This window comes from Schistocerca piceifrons, chromosome 8 (genome assembly GCF_021461385.2).
Source record: "Schistocerca piceifrons isolate TAMUIC-IGC-003096 chromosome 8, iqSchPice1.1, whole genome shotgun sequence".
In the NCBI taxonomy this organism is placed as follows: domain Eukaryota; kingdom Metazoa; phylum Arthropoda; class Insecta; order Orthoptera; family Acrididae; genus Schistocerca; species Schistocerca piceifrons.
This window is the reverse complement of record NC_060145.1, coordinates 367,576,573-367,598,734: the sequence shown is the minus strand read 5'-3', so window position 1 is coordinate 367,598,734 and position 22,162 is coordinate 367,576,573. Positions and strand designations below refer to the sequence as shown.

The 22,162-nt window shown below is 42.3% G+C and overlaps 1 protein-coding gene across 1 annotated transcript in view; it reads left to right on the top strand.

Annotated features, from left to right (window-relative positions):
* LOC124711893 (protein takeout-like) overlaps positions 1–10,221 on the top strand; it is a 49,613-nt gene extending 39,392 nt beyond the window's left edge. Inside the window, exons 5-6 of the mRNA XM_047242140.1 lie at positions 531–680; positions 9,951–10,221. Coding sequence (XP_047098096.1) covers positions 531–680; positions 9,951–10,105 — 305 coding nt within the window. The 3' untranslated portion in view covers positions 10,106–10,221. The remainder of the gene's footprint in view (positions 1–530; positions 681–9,950) is intronic.
* The last annotated feature ends 11,941 nt before the right edge of the window (positions 10,222–22,162 follow it).

The following is a 22,162-nucleotide window of genomic DNA, read 5'->3' as shown; positions in this document are numbered from 1 at the left end:
GAGTGTTGCTGTAGCATATATACAACGCATCGCGACTCTGATGCTGGCAGATAAGCACCGACAAGTAGGCAAAAGATTGCTGTGGCATTCTTGTCTTTCCAACGTGCGTGCGGTAAATGCGAAACGGTCAACTAACGGCGACGTCATTACCAAATGTGTCGGAACTCGACCAACGTTGTGTCATTCCTTTCTTGGCTGCCTAAGGGCAAACATCCGTAGACGTCCACCGAAGAACGAAGAATGTGGGAGGGGCTTCACGTCTGTTGAAAACACCATTGCGGACCGATATCCTCAATCTGGTGCCTCAGTCGGGTGATTACCTCTGTGCTCACGGCGATTTTGTCTGATTGGCATACCGATTCTGGATTGTACAGTCTTCGAACGGAAACTTTTTGATCGTCCCTGACACTTCACCCTCCCTATATCGTCGGCATCGATACCATGTAGATGATTTGTCGAAATGTCAGTAGTTCAGAAAGTTTTTCCGTCAGCAGGGACTACAATCAGTGAAGCAACTGCTTCTGTTCCAGCCAACACCGCAGTGGAGCTCCTGCTGAAGGGCGCACCGCTGCAGCAGGACGGCACCACCTACTTGGACGTTAAAGACTTCAAGTTCAGCTTCACTACGGACCGGGTCTACCTCACCTTCAACAACCTCTTCAACGGAGACAAGGCACTCGGTGAGAACTATCGCACTCTGCTGCAACCATGAGCTGCTGTTGTGGTCTCCAGCCCGATTACTGGTTTGATGCAGCTCCGCCCGCTACTTCATCCCGTGCATGTCTCTTCATCTCTGTGTAACTACAGCAAACTGCATCCATTTGAACCTAAAGCCTTGGTTTCCCTAACAGTTCCCCCCTCCCCTTCAAACAGTTCCCTCTAGTACCAAATTTATGATCCCATGATGCCTCGGGTTAGATTAGATTAGATTAGTACTTGTTCCATATATCATGAATACTACACTTCGCAATGATGTGGAACGCGTCAGATTAATAAAAGGTGTCTATACAATATATTACATTACACAAAATATTACATGACACTTAATATTTTTAATTTTTTTTGTGGTGGTAGGGGAAAGTACCCACTTACTATATCCAAAAATTCATCTAATGAGTAGAAGGAGTTGCCATTAAGAAATTGTTTTTATTTCGTTTTAAATGCTATATGGCTATCTGTCAGATTTTTTATGCTATTAGGTAAGTGACCAAAGACTTTTGTGGGAGCATAATTTACCCCCTTCTGAGCCAAAGTTAGATTTAACCTTGAGTAGTGAAGATCATCCTTCCTCCTAGTGTTGTAGCCACGTACACTGCTATTACTTTTGAATTCGTTCGGATTGTTAATAACAAATGTCATAAGTGAATGTATATATTGTGAGGCTACAGTGAAGATCCTAGCTCTTTAAATATGTGTCTGCAGGATGATCTTGCATGAGGTCCAGCAGTTATTCTGATTACACGCTTTTGTGCAATGAACACTCTTTTACTCAATGATGAGTTACCCCAGATTATCATGCCATACGAAAGCAGAGAATGAAAATAGGCTTGGTAAGCTAATTTACTGAGATGTATATTGCCAAAATTTGCAATGACCCTAATAACATAAGTTGCTGAACTCAAACGTTTCAGCAGATCCTTAGTGTGTTTTTTCCAGTTCAACCCCTCATCAATGCATACACCTAGAAATTTTGAATATTCTACCTTAGCTACCGATTTCTGATCGAAGGCTATATTTATTAATAGTGTCATTTCATTAACTGTGTGGAACTGTATGTACACTCCTGGAAATGGAAAAAAGAACACATTGACACCGGTGTGTCAGACCCACCATACTTGCTCCGGACACTGCGAGAGGGCTGTACAAGCAATGATCACACGCACGGCACAGCGGACACACCAGGAACCGCGGTGTTGGCCGTCGAATGGCGCTAGCTGCGCATCATTTGTGCACCGCCGCCGTCAGTGTCAGCCAGTTTGCCGTGGCATACGGAGCTCCATCGCAGTCTTTAACACTGGTAGCATGCCGTGACAGCGTGGACGTGAACCGTATGTGCAGTTGACGGACTTTGAGCGAGGGCGTATAGTGGGCATGCGGGAGGCCGAGTGGACGTACCGCCGAATTGCTCAACACGTGGGGCGTGAGGTCTCCACAGTACATCGATGTTGTCGCCAGTCGTCGGCGGAAGGTGCACGTGCCCGTCGACCTGGGACCGGACCGCAGCGACGCACGGATGCACGCCAAGACCGTAGGATCCTACGCAGTGCCGTAGGGGACCGCACCGCCACTTCCCAGCAAATTAGGGACACTGTTGCTCCTGGAGTATCGGCGAGGACCATTCGCAACCGTCTCCATGAAGCTGGGCTACGGTCCCGCACACCGTTAGGCCGTCTTCCGCTCACGCCCCAACATCGTGCAGCCCGCCTCCAGTGGTGTCGCGACAGGCGTGAATGGAGGGACGAATGGAGACGTGTCGTCTTCAACGATGAGAATCGCTTCTGCCTTGGTGCCAATGATGGTCGTATGCGTGTTTGGCGCCGTGCGGGTGAGCGCCACAATCAGGACTGCATACGACCGAGGCACACAGGGCCAACACCCGGCATCATGGTGTGCGGAGCGATCTCCTACACTGGCCGTACACCACTGGTGATCGTCGAGGGGACACTGAATAGTGCACGGTACATCCAAACCGTCATCGAACCCATCGTTCTACCATTCCTAGACCGGCAAGGGAACTTGCTGTTCCAACAGGACAATGCACGTCCGCATGTATCCCGTGCCACCCAACGTGCTCTAGAAGGTGTAAGTCAACTACCCTGGCCAGCAAGATCTCCGGATCTGTCCCCCATCGAGCATGTTTGGGACTGGATGAAGCGTCGTCTCACGCGGTCTGCACGTCCAGCACGAACGCTGGTCCAACTGAGGCGCCAGGTGGAAATGGCATTGCAAGCCGTTCCACAGGACTACATCCAGCATCTCTACGATCGTCTCCATGGGAGAATAGCAGCCTGCATTGCTGCGAAAGGTGGATATACACTGTACTAGTGCCGACATTGTGCATGCTCTGTTGCCTGTGTCTATGTGCCTGTGGTTCTGTCAGTGTGATCATGTGATGTATCTGACCCCAGGAATGTGTCAATAAAGTTTCCCCTTCCTGGGACAATGAATTCACGGTGTTCTTATTTCAATTTCCAGGAGTGTACTATGTTTTGTCGAAGTTTAATGAGAGCCCATTTGCAGAGAACCACTTAATGATTTTCTGAAAAATATCGTTTACAATTTCACCAGTTAATTCTTGTCTGTTGGGTGTGATAGCTATACTTGTATCATCGGTAAAAAGTACCAGCTTTGCGACTTCGTGAATATAGAATGGCAACTCATTAATATATATATTAAGAACAGCAGAGGAACCAAGACCGAATCTTGCGGTACCCCAGTCTTGATTGTTCCCTAGTTTGAGAAATCACGAACTTTTTGCCTATTATGTGAACTGCTTGTATCAACTTTCTGCACTCTTCCAGTTAGGTATGATTTAAACCATTTGAGCACTGTCCTATTCATACCACAGTACTTGAGTTTATCTAGAAGTATTCCATGATTTACACAATCAAAAGCCTTTGATAAATCACAAAAAATCCCAACAAGTGACTTCCGTTTTCTCAGAAGATTTAGTATTTTATTAGTGAAAAACCCTTCTGGAAACCAAACTGACATTTTGTTAAAACTATTTTTACAAAGGTGTGAAGCTACTCTACAGTACATTACTTTTTCAAGAATTTTGGATGAGGCAGTCAGAAGAGAGATTGGGCGGTAGTTGTTGACATCAGACGTATCACCTTTTTTATGCAGTGGTTTAACAATGGCATACTTCAGTCTATCTGGGAAAATACCCTGCTTCAGAGAGCTATTACATATGTGGCTAAGAATCAAAACTTATTTTTTGGGAACAAGCTTTTATTATCCTGCTGGAAATGCCATCAATTCCATGTGAACTTTCATTCTTGAGAGAGTTTAGTACCTTCCTAATTTCAGAAGGAGAGGTGGGGAGGTGGGTGGAATTTCAATTGTATCAAATGGTGTGGGTGAGGCCTCTTCCATTAACTGCCTGCCTGAGTAATATCAACCGATTTCATCTTTCAGTCAAATTGTGCAATAAATTTCTTTCATTTTTTTAAGTTAGACTTAATACATGTTAATCAGTTACTCATTCTGCCTATTTAATTTTCATCTTCATTCTGTATCAGTACATTCCAGAGGCTACTACTCTCGTATTGTCAGAATAGCGTATCGTCCATTTTTCACCTCCTGACAAGTGTACACTTCAGACAGACATCTTCAAAAGAGATTTCCTAACATCTGAACTTCCATTCAATGTCAACAAATATGTCTTTTGATAAACGTTTTTTTATTACTGTGAATTATTTGTTCCATGTCTTCTGTAAATCGGTCATCATCAGTTATTTAACTGCCGAAATAGCAAATGTAGATGTAGATTCAGAATATGCCACTTCTTACTTTCTTCATGAAGGATATGACAATAGGAATTACCATGAGGCCTTATTTTCTCCCGGCGTTTACAATCTTCAAATAACTTATGGGACCGCAGCCGGTTGATGCCGTCGACAACCGCCGATGTTTCGACAGGAGCACACCCTGCCTTTTTCAAGGCAAAACTGCAGCAAGTAAGCTCTGTGCACCGACTTCCAAGCGTTTGCCAGTGGTACATTTTATCACTTTTGTTGAACAGGCTGTTTCTAAACTACCTTCTGAGGTTGCGAAGGAGGGAGGTATGTTATGTACTGACTGGGGCACGTCCACCCGAGAGTAATATCAGAGGGACTGAGACGGCTGCTTTTCGTTTAATTAGAGTTGATCCGGATGTCCTTATTTTACCTGTGGTCGAGGGCTATGCTACCGCTGTTTTGGACAAGCGGGATTACGTTCAGAAGATGCTTTGTTTACTTTCTGATTTAACGTATTCGAGAATCGGTGCCACCACACGAGAAGTGTTGAGAGAAAGACTAACAGCCTCCTGAAGAAAAGTTCCTTATCCCTGAAGACCATCAAGTGTCTCATTTCGATTCGTGCTCTTCCCCCTAGGATATACGGCCTCACTAAGATCTGCAAGGAAGGGGTTCCTCTTGGCCCGATTGTAAGTAACATCGTTGCTGCGACATATCGTGTAGCAAAATACCTTGCTACTTTGTTGAGCCCTATAGCTGGTCGGTATGAACACAACATTAAGATCTCGGTGGACGCCTTACATCGATTAGAGGGAATGCGTTCGAATGGCTCTGATATTCTAGGAAGTTTTGATGTGGGCCCTCTATTCAGCCGTGTTCCTCGATCTTATTTGTTACGGTTGATTGACGTTCGGTTCGGTGCTGAACTAACGAACCTATTTGGACATGTGTCGACTTCGAGTTACTTTTTATTCAATGTCAAGTACTACGAGCAGACAGATGTTGTTGCTATGGAAAGCCCATTGTCACCTATTATCGCCAATTTGTTTATGGAATATTTCAAGGAACGGGCCTTGGAGTCGACGTCTTTGGAATCTGCGTGTTTCTTTAAATATGTAGACCAAACTTTTGTTGTTTGGGCCCATGGCAATAAGAATTTTGAATGACTTTTTAGAACAACTGAATTCAATCCATCCGAATATTCGTTTCACAATAGATGGGGTTGTCTTCCCTTCCTTGGTGTGGTGGTCTGGAGTAAGGTGGATAGTACTTTGGGTCACGCTGTTTACAGGAAGCCTGCTCACACTGATTTGTATCTGCAGGCAGACAGTTGTCAGTATCCAGATCAACGTGAAGAGGTACACCGTACATTGCTTCAGAAGGCCCAAGTCATCTCGGACCCTGAGAGTTTATCAGCTGAGTTAGCCCATCTCGAAGTCACTTTCGTCAGACTGGTTGAACTGAAAGACAGGTTAGATGTGTGTTGCGCTATCGACCAACTGTGCGCCGGACGAGTGATGATAATACCGAGGTGGCACCATAGTTTACGTGTCTTTTTCCTTACGCAGACAGCATTTCGAATAGAACTGGTCGTATTTTGCGGAAATATGATGTGAAGTATATTTTCCAACCATCATCTACGATTAGTGTCCTTCGAGTCTACGCAGAGGATGATCTTGGTTTGTGCAAGGCGGGTGTCTACCGTATTCCTTGCAGTTGTGGCAAGTCAAATGCAGTATCAGGACTGTGGAGGACCAGTATACTGAGCAGAAGCGGCACACACACTTACAACAGCCGAGCAAACCCGCCATTGCACAACATTATCTTGGCACAGGTCATCCTATGGAATATAGCAACACTGAGATTCTGACATTTACTTCCAGCTATTGGGATAGTGTTATTAAGGAAGCTGTTGAAATTAGATTAGCAAGTAACCCTGTTAATAGAGATGGCGGCTTTTGTTTAAATTCTGCGTGGAATCCTGCTCTGTTCCTTGTCAAAAAACAGATGCTGCCTCACTCGTTGATCATTAATTTCACTATCGATAGCTTCTGACATCGGTCATCTTTGGTTTGTGGTAGCGCTAGTGTTTACAGTGCGTGCGTGTTACCTGGTTTCCGTGGAAACCGGGTTTTAATTGCACTTGCACAGGACTTATTTCCTTCAGTTTTGCCTTGAAAATGGCAGGGTTGTGCTCCAGGCAAAATATCGGCAGTGCTCGACGACGCCACTCGGCTACATTCCCGGGATTTACCGTTCTTGCTGCATCCCGGGGAGAATTCAGCTTCCTTTCAACAACTCCAAACAGTCCTTTTGGAATTTTCAATATCTCCCCAGACCTTGATTCTCGGAGTTGGAGAAGTACGGGTCACGAAAGTCCCTGCAACCTGTGACCTTTCACCAGCTCGTCTACGGAGACGCAAATAAAATCGAGACTGTTCGCTGGACGTCACAGATCCCACTAATATCCTAAATGACTCTTGCTCTACATTCAGCATATGTATGTATGATGTCTCTAGTAAAGAAACACCTGGCGGCTCGAGACCCTAAACCAGCATTAAGTGACTACGCCTTGTAGCCTCTGTCAGTACATCCGTCTATTTGTCAGAGCAAGTGGAACTGTCCTTCGATCTTCTCGCTGTCTAACCTTCATATTCTGCTTGCCGCAATGTTCTGAGTCCACTTTATCACACCTTGTTCTGTACTCATCTGTCAAAACGATTTTCCTCATGTCCCTCAAGCCAAGCGACGTCCACTTCGAAACTTGCAATGACGCTATACACGCCGAGTAGCCACAGGAATGGTTCTTTTCTTTTCTGAAAAAAGATAGCACAAGAATAAGGGTTTAATTAACATTTCACACAGGCATGAAAATACTGGAGTAGCAGTCTGGTAGCGTTCGAACAAGGTTTTCACCGCATACCACTTTCCATTTCCGTCATTGTATGTAGTACTATATCGCGTGTAAGTAATGACACAGTGTAACTCAGTGTTCGTTAAACTACGGCCAGCGGGTAAAATATTCATGTGGCCCGCGGTTCTCAGCCGTATGTTCTAATAATACGCATCTAGCAACTAACAGCCGAATCCAGAACATCAACTCGCATGAAGAGCTTCTTAAGAGAGTAATTTTCCCAGTCAATAACGTCCAAAGACAATTGAGGCAGTAAGATTTTAATATATGCTTAATTTTAATTGAGTTGGTGACTTCGGTAGTAAAATAACTAAAGTTGGCCACTTACCTCAGAGACAGAGGGATATGTCTTTCAGTACTGACAACTCACGAGTGTCAGCGATTCGTACCGTCAGCACCTCGTACCGATCAGCCGCTATAGCATAAATTTTGATACAGACTGTCACCTGAAAATACGGTATATATTCGTAACAAGGATCACGAAATTAAATTAAGGAAGGAAGGAAGATTAGTGTTTAGGTTCTCATCGACATCGAAGTTATTAACGTTTAAGCCAAAATTCGGAATGTTTGAAAGGAACCATAGCGGCATTTGCCTGGAGTGATTGGGGGAATTCAGAGAAAATCTAAATCTGAATGTCCGGACACGGATTTGCACTGTCGTCCTCCCGAACGAGAGTTCACTTTTCTACCCACTGCGCCTCGCCGCTCGGTGAAATTAAATCAAGGCTGTTGCACTACAACGCAACAGATAGAAGAAAAAATTGACATTAAAAACATTTAGTAAACATTTATGATTGCGGCTCATATTGCATAACGCATTTAAGTATAAGTAAAACTCGTCATTAGTCAATTAATCATTAACTCACATAGACAACACAACAATACTTAGTCAGATAATCACAGTGTCATAACTTCGGTGTCGCCGAGGCTGGCAGCAATATGAAGCAGAGAAATGTCTACATGAAGTATTTTGAGTGGTGCCGACTTTTAATGATCAGTACTAGGGCGCCCGCGGTCAAGTTCTCGCGCCCTTACTGGTGGCTAATGAACCTCTAATTTACGTAGGTTGCCAATTAATAATAAGATCGGTGCAAATGCGGACCGAGGTGCTATTGCACAAGGTCAGTGTCGCTCTTGAACAGAAAGGTTTGACGGCCAATGGTCTAACTTAACAGTGGTGTCAACGTCTCGTTTTTGTTACCCTCTGCCTTTAGCAACGCACCAAGCGGTCAGCAAGTGACACTTCTGAACATGATACAATTTTACCGATTAAACTGATTTATTAGATTGTTTTCACAATAGAGAGCGTATGTAATTCCATAAAGATGGAGGATAACTAAAAATTGACACCACATTTGTCATTCTTTAGTTTCCTAAGGACCCTGCGAAGTGTGAAACGGTACATTACAGGACAGTTTATTTAAGATTAACTTGTAACGTTTAGGTATTAACTGAAAAATGTAGTTTTCCTTTAATAACGAAAATTTGCTAGTAAACACCAGATGACATGACCTTTTACACAAAGATGTCTTGAATCTACCCAACAACGTGAAGTTTTGCTCGCTACACTTGTAACTAAATCAGTGAATGTGAAACGTAGCAGACATGTGTGGAACGTAATAGCTACATTACGTAGCGTATCACCACATCCGTAACTGAAGGGTAAACCACATAAACGTCGTAATAAAAAGTTAAAAGCAATAAAACTGTTTCCCAACGCAGAAGGAAACAATTCCACTATTCTTGCTACATCTGACGCACAAATTGCAAGAATATCCTGCATACTCACTGTTGAAACAGAACTATTTATATTTACAAAAATATTCGTCTATTAGAAAGTCGAATAAAGTATAAGAATGGGCGAATCATTAGACTCCTTAAAAAAGTTTACACCTCAAGAGAAATGCCTATCGTAACAAGAACAGACCACAACAGAATTACATGCTTCTCATGCATGAAACTGTATTAATATTCTCTTGCTGTCAGCAGAGTAAACTGCAGTTGTACACATATGCGAATGTATTTCTTCTCGAATAAGTTGTAGCTTATGTCGCTGAATCAGTTAAATTCGGTTGTTTTAACGTTTCACGATAATTCACGTCTTTTGATTTATTAATTTATTGAACAGCTATTTCCTTAATTAAGAAGAAAAATGAATAAAAACGTACATCATCTTTACGAAGCATGTGACTGCCTCCTTTCTCACCGCTTGGAGTGCTAGTGTCCCTCTAACTGCCAAACGGTAATAGCTTTCAAATCAGAGAGGGTCGTGACTATGTACTAGACTTTGGTAATAGTTTATTTCCGACTACTGCTCTCTGCTAACGCCTTTCACAGTCCCCATTTAGTCAAAAGTACGACATTTCAGTCTTTACCTCTGTTGCTCTGGACCACGTGCACTAGCAAATGTAGTGCTTCTACATCGCGTCTTGGGAGTTACTGAATTTTTTATTTCCTGATGAAATTAATTTTGAGTCACACAACCCAAGTACGTGAATAGATGTCAATTATTTCCTTGGGATTAATACGCTGTAAGCTGTTCCTTGCTAATCAGTTTGCCTTTCATTGCAGGAGACAACATGAACAAGTTCCTCAACGACAACTGGGAAGAGATCCTGAAGGAGCTCAGGCCGACAATTGAAGAAGCATTTTCTGTGGCCTTTAAGGACATCTCCAATAACTTATTTCACAAGGTGCCATACAATGACATCTTCCCACCAAAGTGAAAACTACACTCCCATCATAGACTCACTTAGACTGAAAGAATAGTCATTACTGATTTTCCATTTTATACATTTGTACAAAAATACGCTTGTTACCAAATAAACATGTTTTAATACTTTTTCGTTTTTCATTCTAAAGCGTTACAGAACTCCCATTGAACAAGATATGTTATTAGTATTCCAGTAAGTTACGGAGATCTTAAACTTTGAAAATGGAAGTTCTCTGATTTCAAAATTCCGTAGGATATTATGCAGTTGTAAACTAAGCACCCAACGGTACAAGAACTACTAGAAATGTTTATTCTAAATCCCATTCAAGAGGTCATTGATCAAATAATCCTCGTCGAAAAGGTGGCTTTAGCAAACATCAAACCTACTGCGACTAGGGTTTAACATTGGCAACTCTAGCAGAAGCTGGATTTCAACGAGGTCTCAAATCTGCTGCAATTTTTGTTGATCTAGCGGCAGTTTATGGAACTGCATGGAGGGAGCGATTGATGTCAAAGTTCATTGAAATCATCCCACGCCAAAAGCTGGCGTTTGTAGTAATCAATGTACACTGTGACAGGCGCTTTAAGATTTTCGTGAATAGAGATCTGTCATGGCAGCAATTCGTAGGCCTATTCAATCTGAGATGATAATTCGTCAGTTTTTATCCACATCTACTTCATCTGCTGCATTTACCACTTCTAGATTTTCGTGTAATATTCTAAAGAAAAAAGCGAGGTGGGAGCGTAAACGCACCGTAAGAGGCATGCCTTTAATATGATGCTGCAGTAGGATGCGGTACTCAGAAAACGAAATGAATGTACAAGGAAAAATATTGCAACAAGCTGGATCTTAAATGGAAGAAATGTATCGCCATTGGCAGAAACTCAAGACGAGAAACTGATTATTAGATAGTGGAAACCACAGATAGAAGAAAGACAGGGAAAGTTAGGGACTTTGTCCCATGGCCCCGGATGCAAACAAATGCGAATCATTTAGTCAGCCTTAGCTAGCAGACAATATTGTGTAAATGAAAGCAGACGACACAGGGAGTTGAAGAGTTTGGAAAAGGTATATACAGGGCGAAGATAAAATTCGCGCATACGGACTTAATAGTGCAATTCGTCGTATACTAGTAATACGAAAACGTCTCTCGCAAAATGTCATCCTGCGCATATTTCAGGCAGTAAATGGACGTTAAAGATAGGCAGTCTGGCAACACTGTAAACACGTGTACGGTAACTGTCTCTGTCAGTACACCTGATCAGCATTGTGCAATTGGTGCAGTGGATAGTCTTTTTGGCTTATCGTGCAGGAGGTCGAGGGTTCGATTCTGGATCGAGGCTTATTTGTTTTAATTTGCTGAGATAGCAATGACGGTTGGTCTTCTACATAACATTTGCAGTTACCTACTACGAACACAAGAATCGTTTTCATAGGTAAGTTTTTAAAGAAGTCATTTGCATGGCGTGGGTGTGAACGGTTTCGCACCACTCCATTTTTGCACCACTCCATCCACTAAACTCCAAACTTGTTTTGTGCGTACCCTTCCCCAACAGTCCCATCGATTAATACCAACTACAATCCAGCGCGCAGGTCGTCCAGTGTGGCGTCGAATGTAATAAGACCAGCACCAAGGCGGCCGGACCTGTCCCGTAAAGGGGCCTCCCGGCCAATGACGCCAAACGCTCATTTCCATTTTCCATATCAGCTACTATACTTGCCAAGTTTAGGTCCATTACATTTCGTTGGGCCTTCACCAGTAAGACTAGCAACGTGCTTTGCAGATAATTTCTATGGGACCAGTGGGGGAGGATACACACAAAACAGGCTTGGAATGTAATAGATGCAGGGGTGTGAAACAATTTGCGTCCACAACGTGCAAAAGACTTCTTTAAAAGATGACCAATGAAAACGATTGTACTTCCATTTCTATATTCATAGTATGTAACTACAAATGTTTTGAAGAAGACCAACTGTAATCGCTGTATGACGATTAAGACCCCAGGACCGTACCACGCAGACAACTTTTTGCAAATAAAAATAAATAACCCTCTATCCAGAACTGAAGCCTCAACCTCCTGCATGCTAACTCAAAATGCTATCTACTGCACTAACTGCACAGCTTTGCTCTCCTTGTTCATAGAGGTAGTTGCCATAATGTGATTACAGTGTTGCCAGATTGCCAACGTTTAACGTCGATTTACTGTCTGTAGCGTGGGCAGGACGAAATTTTGTGTGAGGCATTCTTTTATTGCCAGTACGTGAGGAATCGCCATGCGAAGTCCGAGTGCTCGAATTTTTCTTCACCCTGTCTATAACTGAATTTGAAATGGTATACAATTATTGATCCTTTCAACGGAAATAACTTTTGCACCTAGCATTGAAAGCTAAGTTTCGTATCTTCTGAGGTCAAGTGCATATCATTTTGGAGTCACACACAGTCTTCGACCTCTATCGAAACGGTTACTACTATCAGTCACTGCTCCGAGAGTCCTCTCAGAGGAGAGATTAATAGACAAAGTGACAGGTCATATGGTACGCAATGGCGTATAAGGTCATGTATAAATGATATCCACTGCTATAAATTACTAATAACTGAAACGAAACACAGCGCTAAATAATGAAAATGAGCCTGGATTTTCAAGCACTATCAAATCATAACATATGCATCCATTCATACAGTATTATATCTTCAGGCATAATGAGGCAACAAAATAATAAAAATATGCGGTATTGAAAGTCAGTTTTGGCAGTACACAAAAGCCATTTTTTCCAAATCACCTTCACTTATGCTCATACATTTTTGTCCATAGGAAAACATTTTTGCACATAGAAAATAATCTTTCTGCGTCCCAGGAAGTAACAGATGCACACTGAAGTGAAGAAATTTCAGACAGTCAGGTCAGGTTGACGGTATTTTATATTTTCACTACAAAACGTTAATTTGTCTGTTTCATAAACTCAAAATCAGGATGTGATCCGATAACTTTGTTCCTCTTATTTCTTTGCTGTAACTCCAGCTGCTCCATAGGATGATTGCAAGGATTTTTCAACTTCTTCAATAAATGTTAAAGATTTTACCATTTACGTTTGATTTCCAACTTCCTTATTGTCGCAGGCAAATGCACAGAACTTCATTTGATGTAAATCAGATCTTTATTCAAATTGGTTTTCTTGTATGCCACTTCCACACGCTGCATTACTCGCTTCGAAAGTGTTCGCGAACCACAACCGACAAAAAACAATTAAATTACAGTAACTTTAAGATTTTCAATGCAATGAAACAATGAGATGTTTACTTCAATAAATTTTCAAAAATTTACCGTGCGTTACCGACTTAACCTCATTAAAATTATCACTGTAGAAGATGGCAGCATTTATCCAGGTACTCCATTTTGTTAAAATAGGTAGTAGTGGTAAAGCTAAATCTGGCAGTGTATTTCTAAATGCGGCAACATTGCTTTCAATACCATCACTACCAAAAAGAGACGGTGCATTTCATGTGACTTAACTAATGGTATCAGAGTTGTTAAACCTGTGTATTATGTGCCTCCATTTACCTTTATTGTGAAGGATGTCAGCGTGTTCACATTGTCGTATTTTACACGTTCTGTTTCAGCTATACGATGTAGCGCATGGGCTAAACATGTAACGTTAAAGTGAAATATTTTAATTTTTTTCCTGGGCTTCATCATATATGAGGCAACGCCGTTTAATGACTACAGGACCCTTTGTTACTTAAATTTATTGTTACGAAATACGTTGACTTCTGCCAAAATCTGCCGAGCAGAATCGGGACGCCTGAGATCACTAAAAAGTTTACAGACTACAACAAAATACGCGAAATTAGCCATGTCCTGCGCTTTTGGCTTAATCCACAAGAAAAAAAATTATCAATAAAAAGTGCTATCATTGAAGCTATTGGAATATACCTACTCAGGCAAAAAAATAATGTAGTAGGCATTATAAGTGTCTACATCCACGCAATTATATCGACGATATCTTTGAAATATACTTTTACAACCCAAATGGCAAAACCCTGGCTCCACTGATAACTATGTAAGGCCTATCGCCCACAATATTATTTCATCGCGAGAGATGGCTGAAAAAAGAATCAAAATATTGGCAGCTTGAATTAAAGCGATCTCTATTGACAGGGAAGACGAAAAACCATGGAAGTATGGGCGCACTGTACCGGCATTCGGATACGAACTGCACTTGTACCGCTGACTCACATTATTTATTTACACGTTAGCAGAAACAACGCCACATTTCATTCCTTTTATAAGACGCCAGTGATAAGACAAATTATGTCTGATAGAAAAACAGCTTAGTGTTTGAAACCAGCCTATAATTGTCACAAATTCTTTTAAAAACTTGTTATTTCTTGTGAGATCTGCTTGGAGAACGTGTGCTTCAAGACATCATGGTGACCCACTGGAAATCGAACAACGTCTGTACGAGCGAATGCCGAGATCAGTTGAAACAGAAACGTCCTTTGAGGACGTGTAACCTGCAGTATCCAGATTTTCCTGTTATTACAAGATTTATAAAATTCATTCGTATCCAAAGTAAACTGCCTCACACAAATCTTGATAAATTGTTTGGAAGACTGGTTTCTAGAATATAAGTGTCCTCAATATAAATGTGCAGTCGAAGATCTACATATCCATTAAACATACATGAATGTGAGATGCTGTGTAGTGCTTCCGCAGAGAGGTTCAATCGAACTGACTTACGTGTTTTGTGTCGTACGGAATGAAGGAATTCAGGCGTTTGCTGATTGCTTACCTTCTGACGGTTCTTGCATATTTGCTGCGTGTTCGTACTGCAGTCCACGGTTTTCTTAATATTCTGCTGACTGGTGATGCACACACTCACGTTGTTCTTTAGTGAACTCCCCTCAGACTGTTGCTAAGCAGCGGCGTGGGCCTCTGAAAAGACCCCCGTATTGTTAAGAACTGTGTGACCTGGGAATATGTTGTTTCCTCAAAGAGGGTGTGCGGGAAATAATGGCGGTATAGTTGAGGAAACTATCCAGGGATAGTAGCGACAGGGTGGCTAGATGAGACGACCAGTGCAGTGCCCACGAGGTTAAGGTGCCTCTGGAAAGAAGAAAAAAAGGAAAAAAAAGCAGAATATTAAAACGGAGAAGGAAAATGGGAAAATTAGTAAAATTGATAAGTCAGGAGAAGTCTTTCACTATGTTGAAATAATGAAAGATTGTTTTGTAAATCATCTTGACGAAAGATTCGCGTATCATTTACCTCCTTTTCCCAGGTAAAACATCAGTCTACATTAGGATACCAACATAAGTAAACTGAATGTAAACAACGAAAGGGAGTGGATGTGAGCAAGTGCTTCTGCCAAGGTTTTGACGGAGCATCCACCATGAGAGCCGTATAGTATGATGTTCGAAGAAAAATCAAGTCACAGTTGAAATTTAGGCCTTAACGACGCTGTATAGGCAAACAGGCTAATCAGGAAATAGCCCATTTTTTTTAAATTAAGAAAATTACATTTTTTCGTTACGTCATGGGACGGCCGTAGGATTTTAAAACTTTTTCCGAAAGTGCTCCCAAGGTAACGCTAAAGAGACCAAATCCAACGTATTAGGATGGCGACCAGAAACCATCTGTACACTTCAACAGTCATTCAAATATATTCGTAAGGCTCAGACATGCATTGTTCGTAAGAGTAAGAAATGTAACGAACGAAGTATAGCAATAGATGTTAAAACACAGTCGTATGCTTTTCAGATCAAATATGAATGACGAGGAAGAACTGGTACAACACCTAAGGCCTTGCAGTATGGACGTTGCAGCTACACATCGACTTTTAGGAACGGCGTTGTCAGAAATAAATATGGAAGGTTAGCGTTTAATTTCTGTCGACAACGAGGTCATTAGAGACGGAGCACAATCTCGGACAGGGGAAGTGTGGGTGCAGATATCGACTGTATAATTCATGCGATTTGGGGGGAGGGGGAGGAAATCCCGGAATACCTTAATCTAGATTGGGGGGGGGGGGGCGTCCGGTTGATGCCGGGATCTGAATAGCCACCCTCACGAGCGCGCCTCCAGTGTGTCACCATTCCGCCACCTCTGTGCGTTACTCTCAGAAATAACTGGCATCGAAGTATCATTCGACAAATTGCTTGACAAAACTTGCAACATGTGTGAAAGATAGGCCATTAAGGAACGAAAACCCCCATCGGTCTTACGAAATTAGTGAGAGACACTGTACTGCAATGGTACCTAATGTCATATCACGTACTTGGTGCAAGAACTGCAGATACAACAGGAACTTTAGAGTAAAAGCTGCACAACGTTGATTACATAGGGGGAGACCCCGCTAACAATTCTACCGCCTCAATGTGATCACACGTTTTCCACGTGAATGTGGCAATAAGAAAGTTGTTAATCACATTTCCCTTAGCTTACACAAAAAATAATTCAGCATCTGATGTCCTATGGCTACAATTTTACTAACATACACTCAAACTCCTTTACCGACAGAGGACTAGTGTATAAATTCCTGTGTAATTTTATAGCAGAAGGACAAATAAGAATACAGCAAAAGCCATTTATTTGTAATTTTATTTATTTTCCAGTTTTTTTCCATAATAATACGAGGGTTGGCACTTTAACAGTGGCAACTATTTATTTACAGCTCGTACAAAATAGATCCGCGTTTTAAAGTTTTACTGACTTTCAAAGTAGTCACCAGCAGAGTGTGTAACCCGTGCCAGTGATGTGGAAGTCAAACTGGTCGTAGGTTGTGTTCAAAAAATGAACAGCATAGAGACAGAAATTATGATACTTTTTTGCAGAACCTGACCATCATTTTGCAGGACAATGCTCAAGCACGTACAGTGCAAGCTGTTACTGATTTGTTTGACTGATGGGGCTGCTGAGTGCTATACCACCTACTACACTGCCCTGACTTAAGCCCTCGTAAGTTCAACTCGAGTCTAAACTGAAGGAAAGATTTCACGGCATTCGCTTCAGAACTGCTACAAATTCGTCGGGCAACAGACCGCGCCGCTCGAACTGTCAACACAATTGGCACTGCTAAGAGCATCCTACCACTTCCACACCACTGGCACGGGTTACACACAATGCTGGAGACTACCTCGAAGGTCAGTAAAACTTCGGAACATCGAGCTGTAAATAAATAGTTGCCACTATTAAAGTTCCAACCCTCGTATACAGGGGAAACTCGGCGAGAACTGCATGCTTGAACATAAATACAGATACTAGCCAAGCCTACAGGTTAAGCTTGTTATTGTGACCAATAATGACATATGTGCAAAGTCTTTAATAGGTTGCAAGAGTCAATCGTGGTCAGAACAGTGTTGTGTTGGTGCTAAGTGAATTCGAAAGTAGGAAAACTGCTGGTTGTCATATGGTTGGCCTGTGCTTACGTAACCAAGGGAGATGAAGTCTTTGATGTTTCAAGAGGCACCGATGGCTAAGAGGACGGCAGCTACAAAAATCACTGCGGAAATAATAATAATAAAAGAAAAAATACGAACGGATCTCCAGCAGCCGGGAATGGCAGGACGAGCTGAAATTCTGAAACCATTCATAAGTGATGCTGATGCCCTTAACGGGAAAACGTGGTGCCGAAGCCAATGAACATGGACTATGGAGAAATGGAAAAAACCATTTGATCGGATGAGTCTTGCTGCACACTATTTACAACCTCTGGTCGAGTTTACGTCCCAAGAGTGAAATATGGCTGGAGTTCGGTGATGATTTGGGAGGCCATATCGGTAGTATTCCAGAGACCCCGTGTGTATCCTGCAGTTTTGCATCACTGCGAAGGATTATGTGACCATTTCGTGTGATGTACTCTTAGGTGTCAAGTCAGAGGGGTGTTCTGAACACAATTTCGACACAAAGCAGCTCAATAGGCTGTGGAGTGGAAGGGTTAGGCTAGCAATAGAACAGTGCATCACCATTGACTAGACACTCATTTATTGAACACATAAGTCAGGTATTACCCAAAAGGAACAATCAGTACAAATTACAAAATAATTTTCTTTTCCTTTAAGTCACATTTAAACAGGCAAATGGCAATCATTTAACCGAAAGCCTTGTAAGAAGGTAAGACTAGAAAATTTGAATGATGATTTAAAATCATATTTAAATAGGTTCTGAGTGAGCACATATTTTAAAACGAAATACTTCCTTTAAAGAACCAGCGATCAAAATTACATAATCCTCAACAACCACATTACATCCAAGACATTTAAGATTAAACAGTAATATATAACATCAGAGAGCTGCAGTCCCAAGTTTTAAGCAGCACGTTTCAGATGGACTGCACTGCAACAGTACAATACAAGTCCCTCAGAGGATCTCCCCACACAGGAAGTTATCGTCGCAATCGACAAAATATCAACATCATTCCATGTACAGACCTAAAACTAACTAAAAGCTCTCTTAAGTTTGGTACAGTTAATTCCCTTTCAACATAACATACATCACAAGTCTAGCCCTAGGACGGCACCGACATCCCGCAATTTAGCTCGCGAAAAACTACAGCGATGCACTCATCACGTATGCTTACACAATCCAAGAACACAGAGCCGGCTCCCCAATAGCGGAACATTTAACCACGCGCAGCGTGCGGGTTTGTGGGATGCTGATCTCGCCCTTAAGCTCAATACCAGTTCAAATACTAGTCAGCCTACAATCTTGAACCACATTCCTTCAGATACTGCATAGAAAGCCAACGTGATAGGCAAACAGACCAGCATATGATAAAAGCTTAAGCAATTTCCTTCCTAGACAACCCTTATGAACAGTAGCCGTATTTTTTTTAAAAAACGTCAACACACCCACAATCAAAAGACAAACAACGCCAATCATAGGGACAATAGCACATAAGCAAGTAGCAATGGTAACTTCTGCTTAGATTGGCTACAAATCAGCGCGTGATATAACACACCAGAGAACAGTCTTTACAACATAACCATCAATACAGCCGGACGAAGTGGCCGTGCGGTTAAAGGCGCTGCAGTCTGGAACCGCGAGACCGCTACGGTCGCAGGTTCGAATCCTGCCTCGGGCATGGATGTTTGTGATGTCCTTAGGTTAGTTAGGTTTAACTAGTTCTACGTTCTAGGGGACTAATGACCTCACCAGTTGAGTCCCATAGTGTTCAGAGCCATTTGAACCATTTGAACCATCAATACAATAGCAAATTACTCACACGTGTACTCCCCCACGATTTCAATTCGCAAAGCCATAGACAAAACGTGGAGAATGTATCACTTATACCAACATAATGGTGCTCCCTCAGTTACTCCAAATAACTGACTCCTTTAGTTGCACAGCAAAGAACCAGACCTAATGAAACCACCACAGTTTTCGTCTCTAAATTGTCACAGTACAAGTGAGACTCAATCACAAATGTAATTTTACATCAGTTCCCGTATAGTCAATACAAGCGCCTGATTATCACGGCAGGCAGCAACATCGTACGAAAAAGAGCGTAGACACAAGCTCTTACCAATTCTCTCCCCCCAAAGCAGGCACCGCAACTCTCGGGAACCACTAGGACATCCAATGCAAAATCGTAACTCCTTCACACAAATTACGGGACGCCCGCTTCCCGGTGCTTGCTACGGCGCCTTCCGTTCAGAGCCAACTTGTATATCTCCATGCGATAGGTCCGGTCCCACACTCGCTGCGTCAACCGACAACCGTCTTCCACGGCGTTCCGGAGCACACCCCCCAGGACCACGCCTCGTTACTCCTCGCGTAGGCCCCAGAGGGCGCTGCTTACCGCCCTGACCGTGGCAGGAAAGATAAACCACCAGAGTGGCACTATCGATATGAGCCGCCACGGCTCATCCTCCATCCCATTTATTACTCGGTGCTGATTCTGTGCTCTAAGACGACACGGATCGAAATGATATAGCGCGTATCGTGCAGGACAGGTTTTTAGCTTGCGGATGAAGTGGTGCAGTACCATGTCCATCACAGTTAGCAGATCTCACTATCATTGAGCCACTGTGGTTTACTCTGGAGAGAAAAGTGAGTGATCGCTATCCACGTCCATCGTCGTTATCTGAAGTTGCCACATTTTGCCGTAAGAATTGTATAATAGTCTCTTGAAAACCATACAGGGCCTGTATTTATCCGATACTACATAATTTGTGAAACTCTCTTTATAAATGAATAGATAAGATTTGTGTTATCCTCTTTTCATATCAATGAACGTATTTTAATTTCATCAGATAATGAACTTAATTCAAGTTATATGAATGTAATGGGTAATTGTTGTTTATAATGTTTCAGGATAATATACATTTAAATGTTAAAAAAGCATTTTGATGATGGCTTTATGGGCGTAGCCGAAAAGCCATTAATAAATTGAAAAATTAACAATAAAGTACTCCGATCAGTGTTGCGAGGACGGCGGACTGACGGAGCCCATAACTGGTCAAAAAGTGCTATCCAATGATGTAAAACATTTCTTCTTGGATTTAAGGAATGATGTATAGTTTAGATGCATGCATAGCAGTACAACTTGTTTTCATACAATCGTCTGTGACAAAGACTTAAAAGAGAGCGCTTAAATATTTGAAGACATTTTATCATCATATTCCCTTCTGTTTCCAACAGAGCTAATTTAGATAAGAACTACATTTGAAGCAAAAGAATAAAATGTGTGTGGTGTACTAGACTTAGCAGAGGTGATATTGGGTTACAGGGAAGTAGCCACAGCAGTTATGACAAGATCTGCGGCTGCTAAAAAAATTGAGGGTTCCTTCGTTAAGAGAAAAAAATTCTTTTTTTTTTTTAACAGTATTTACGTTCTACAATGAGTCTGACACGAATATTCTGTTTTGCAGTGATATCAACAGGAGAAGGATGGTGTGAATGATTACAGGTTTGTTTGACTATCAGAAGAAACAGAAACGACTAAAAACGTTAACTGGCAGAAGTCGATGCAAGCAGTCGTACATTCCTCGAGAACTTGCTCGGAAAATGCCAAGGCTCATATTTCGGAGAAAAAACCGTCAACGTTCGTCAGCGCTCTACTTATCCGTCCCGCATAGAGGTTGCAGAATGTGGCCTCGCAAAGAGTCGTAGAACCAGTCGCGAATGGAACAGGAACAGACTTCGTTTTATAGTTCAATAACAAGTAACCTTTCCCACGTAGGTTATAATGATTTGCAGACTAAAAACAAAAACCGCGTGGTCTCAGGCGCCTTGCCACGGTTCGCGAGGCTCCCCCTCGTCGGAGGTTCGAGCCGTCCATTGGGCATGGCTGTGTGTGTTGACCTGAGCGTAGGTCAGTTTACGAGTAAGATTAAGTAGTGTGTAAGCCTAGGGACCGATGACCTCAGTAGTTTGTTCCCATAGCAACTTACCACAAATTTCCATTAAAAACAGAGTAGCAGAGGTATAAACCTGGAGACGGTGGAGAAAAATATGGAAACACTACAAATACGTTAGTTTGCCTAAAACAGTGTAGGAAAACAGATGGCATTCAAAACAGCTTCCAGTCGTCTCGAAACGGATAACTACAGGTCCTGTGTGGTCATCAAGCGGAGCTTGTACTATTCATCCTACAAAAGAGTCGCAAGTTCAGGTAATTAAGTTTGAGGTTTTTGAGGTGGATGGCGATCACCCTTTATTCAAAGATAGGCCATACAGGCTCCTTAGTATTGAGATATTGCCGCCAAGGTGGATGCGAACAGTCATCTCCATTTTCACAAAACCAATGCTGACGATACGAGCTGTGTGAATAGGGGCCTTGTCTTGAAACTCGCCATCTTCATTGGGGAGAAATCTGTGTTTAATGGGGTGGACCCGATCAGCCAATGTGGTCGCGTGATCCATATGGCTCATGGAATACCACGATACGGCTGCTCAAATCATCACCGAACACCCGCCACGTTGCGCTGTTCTGACGTTAGAAACACTGTACAACAACACTCATCCGAATGGAAGATTTGCTCCACACTCAGGGTTTCATAGATTCGGCATCACACTTTCATTTTACGGGCATTTGCATCACGATTTGTTTTCGAAATCCTGCGAGAGT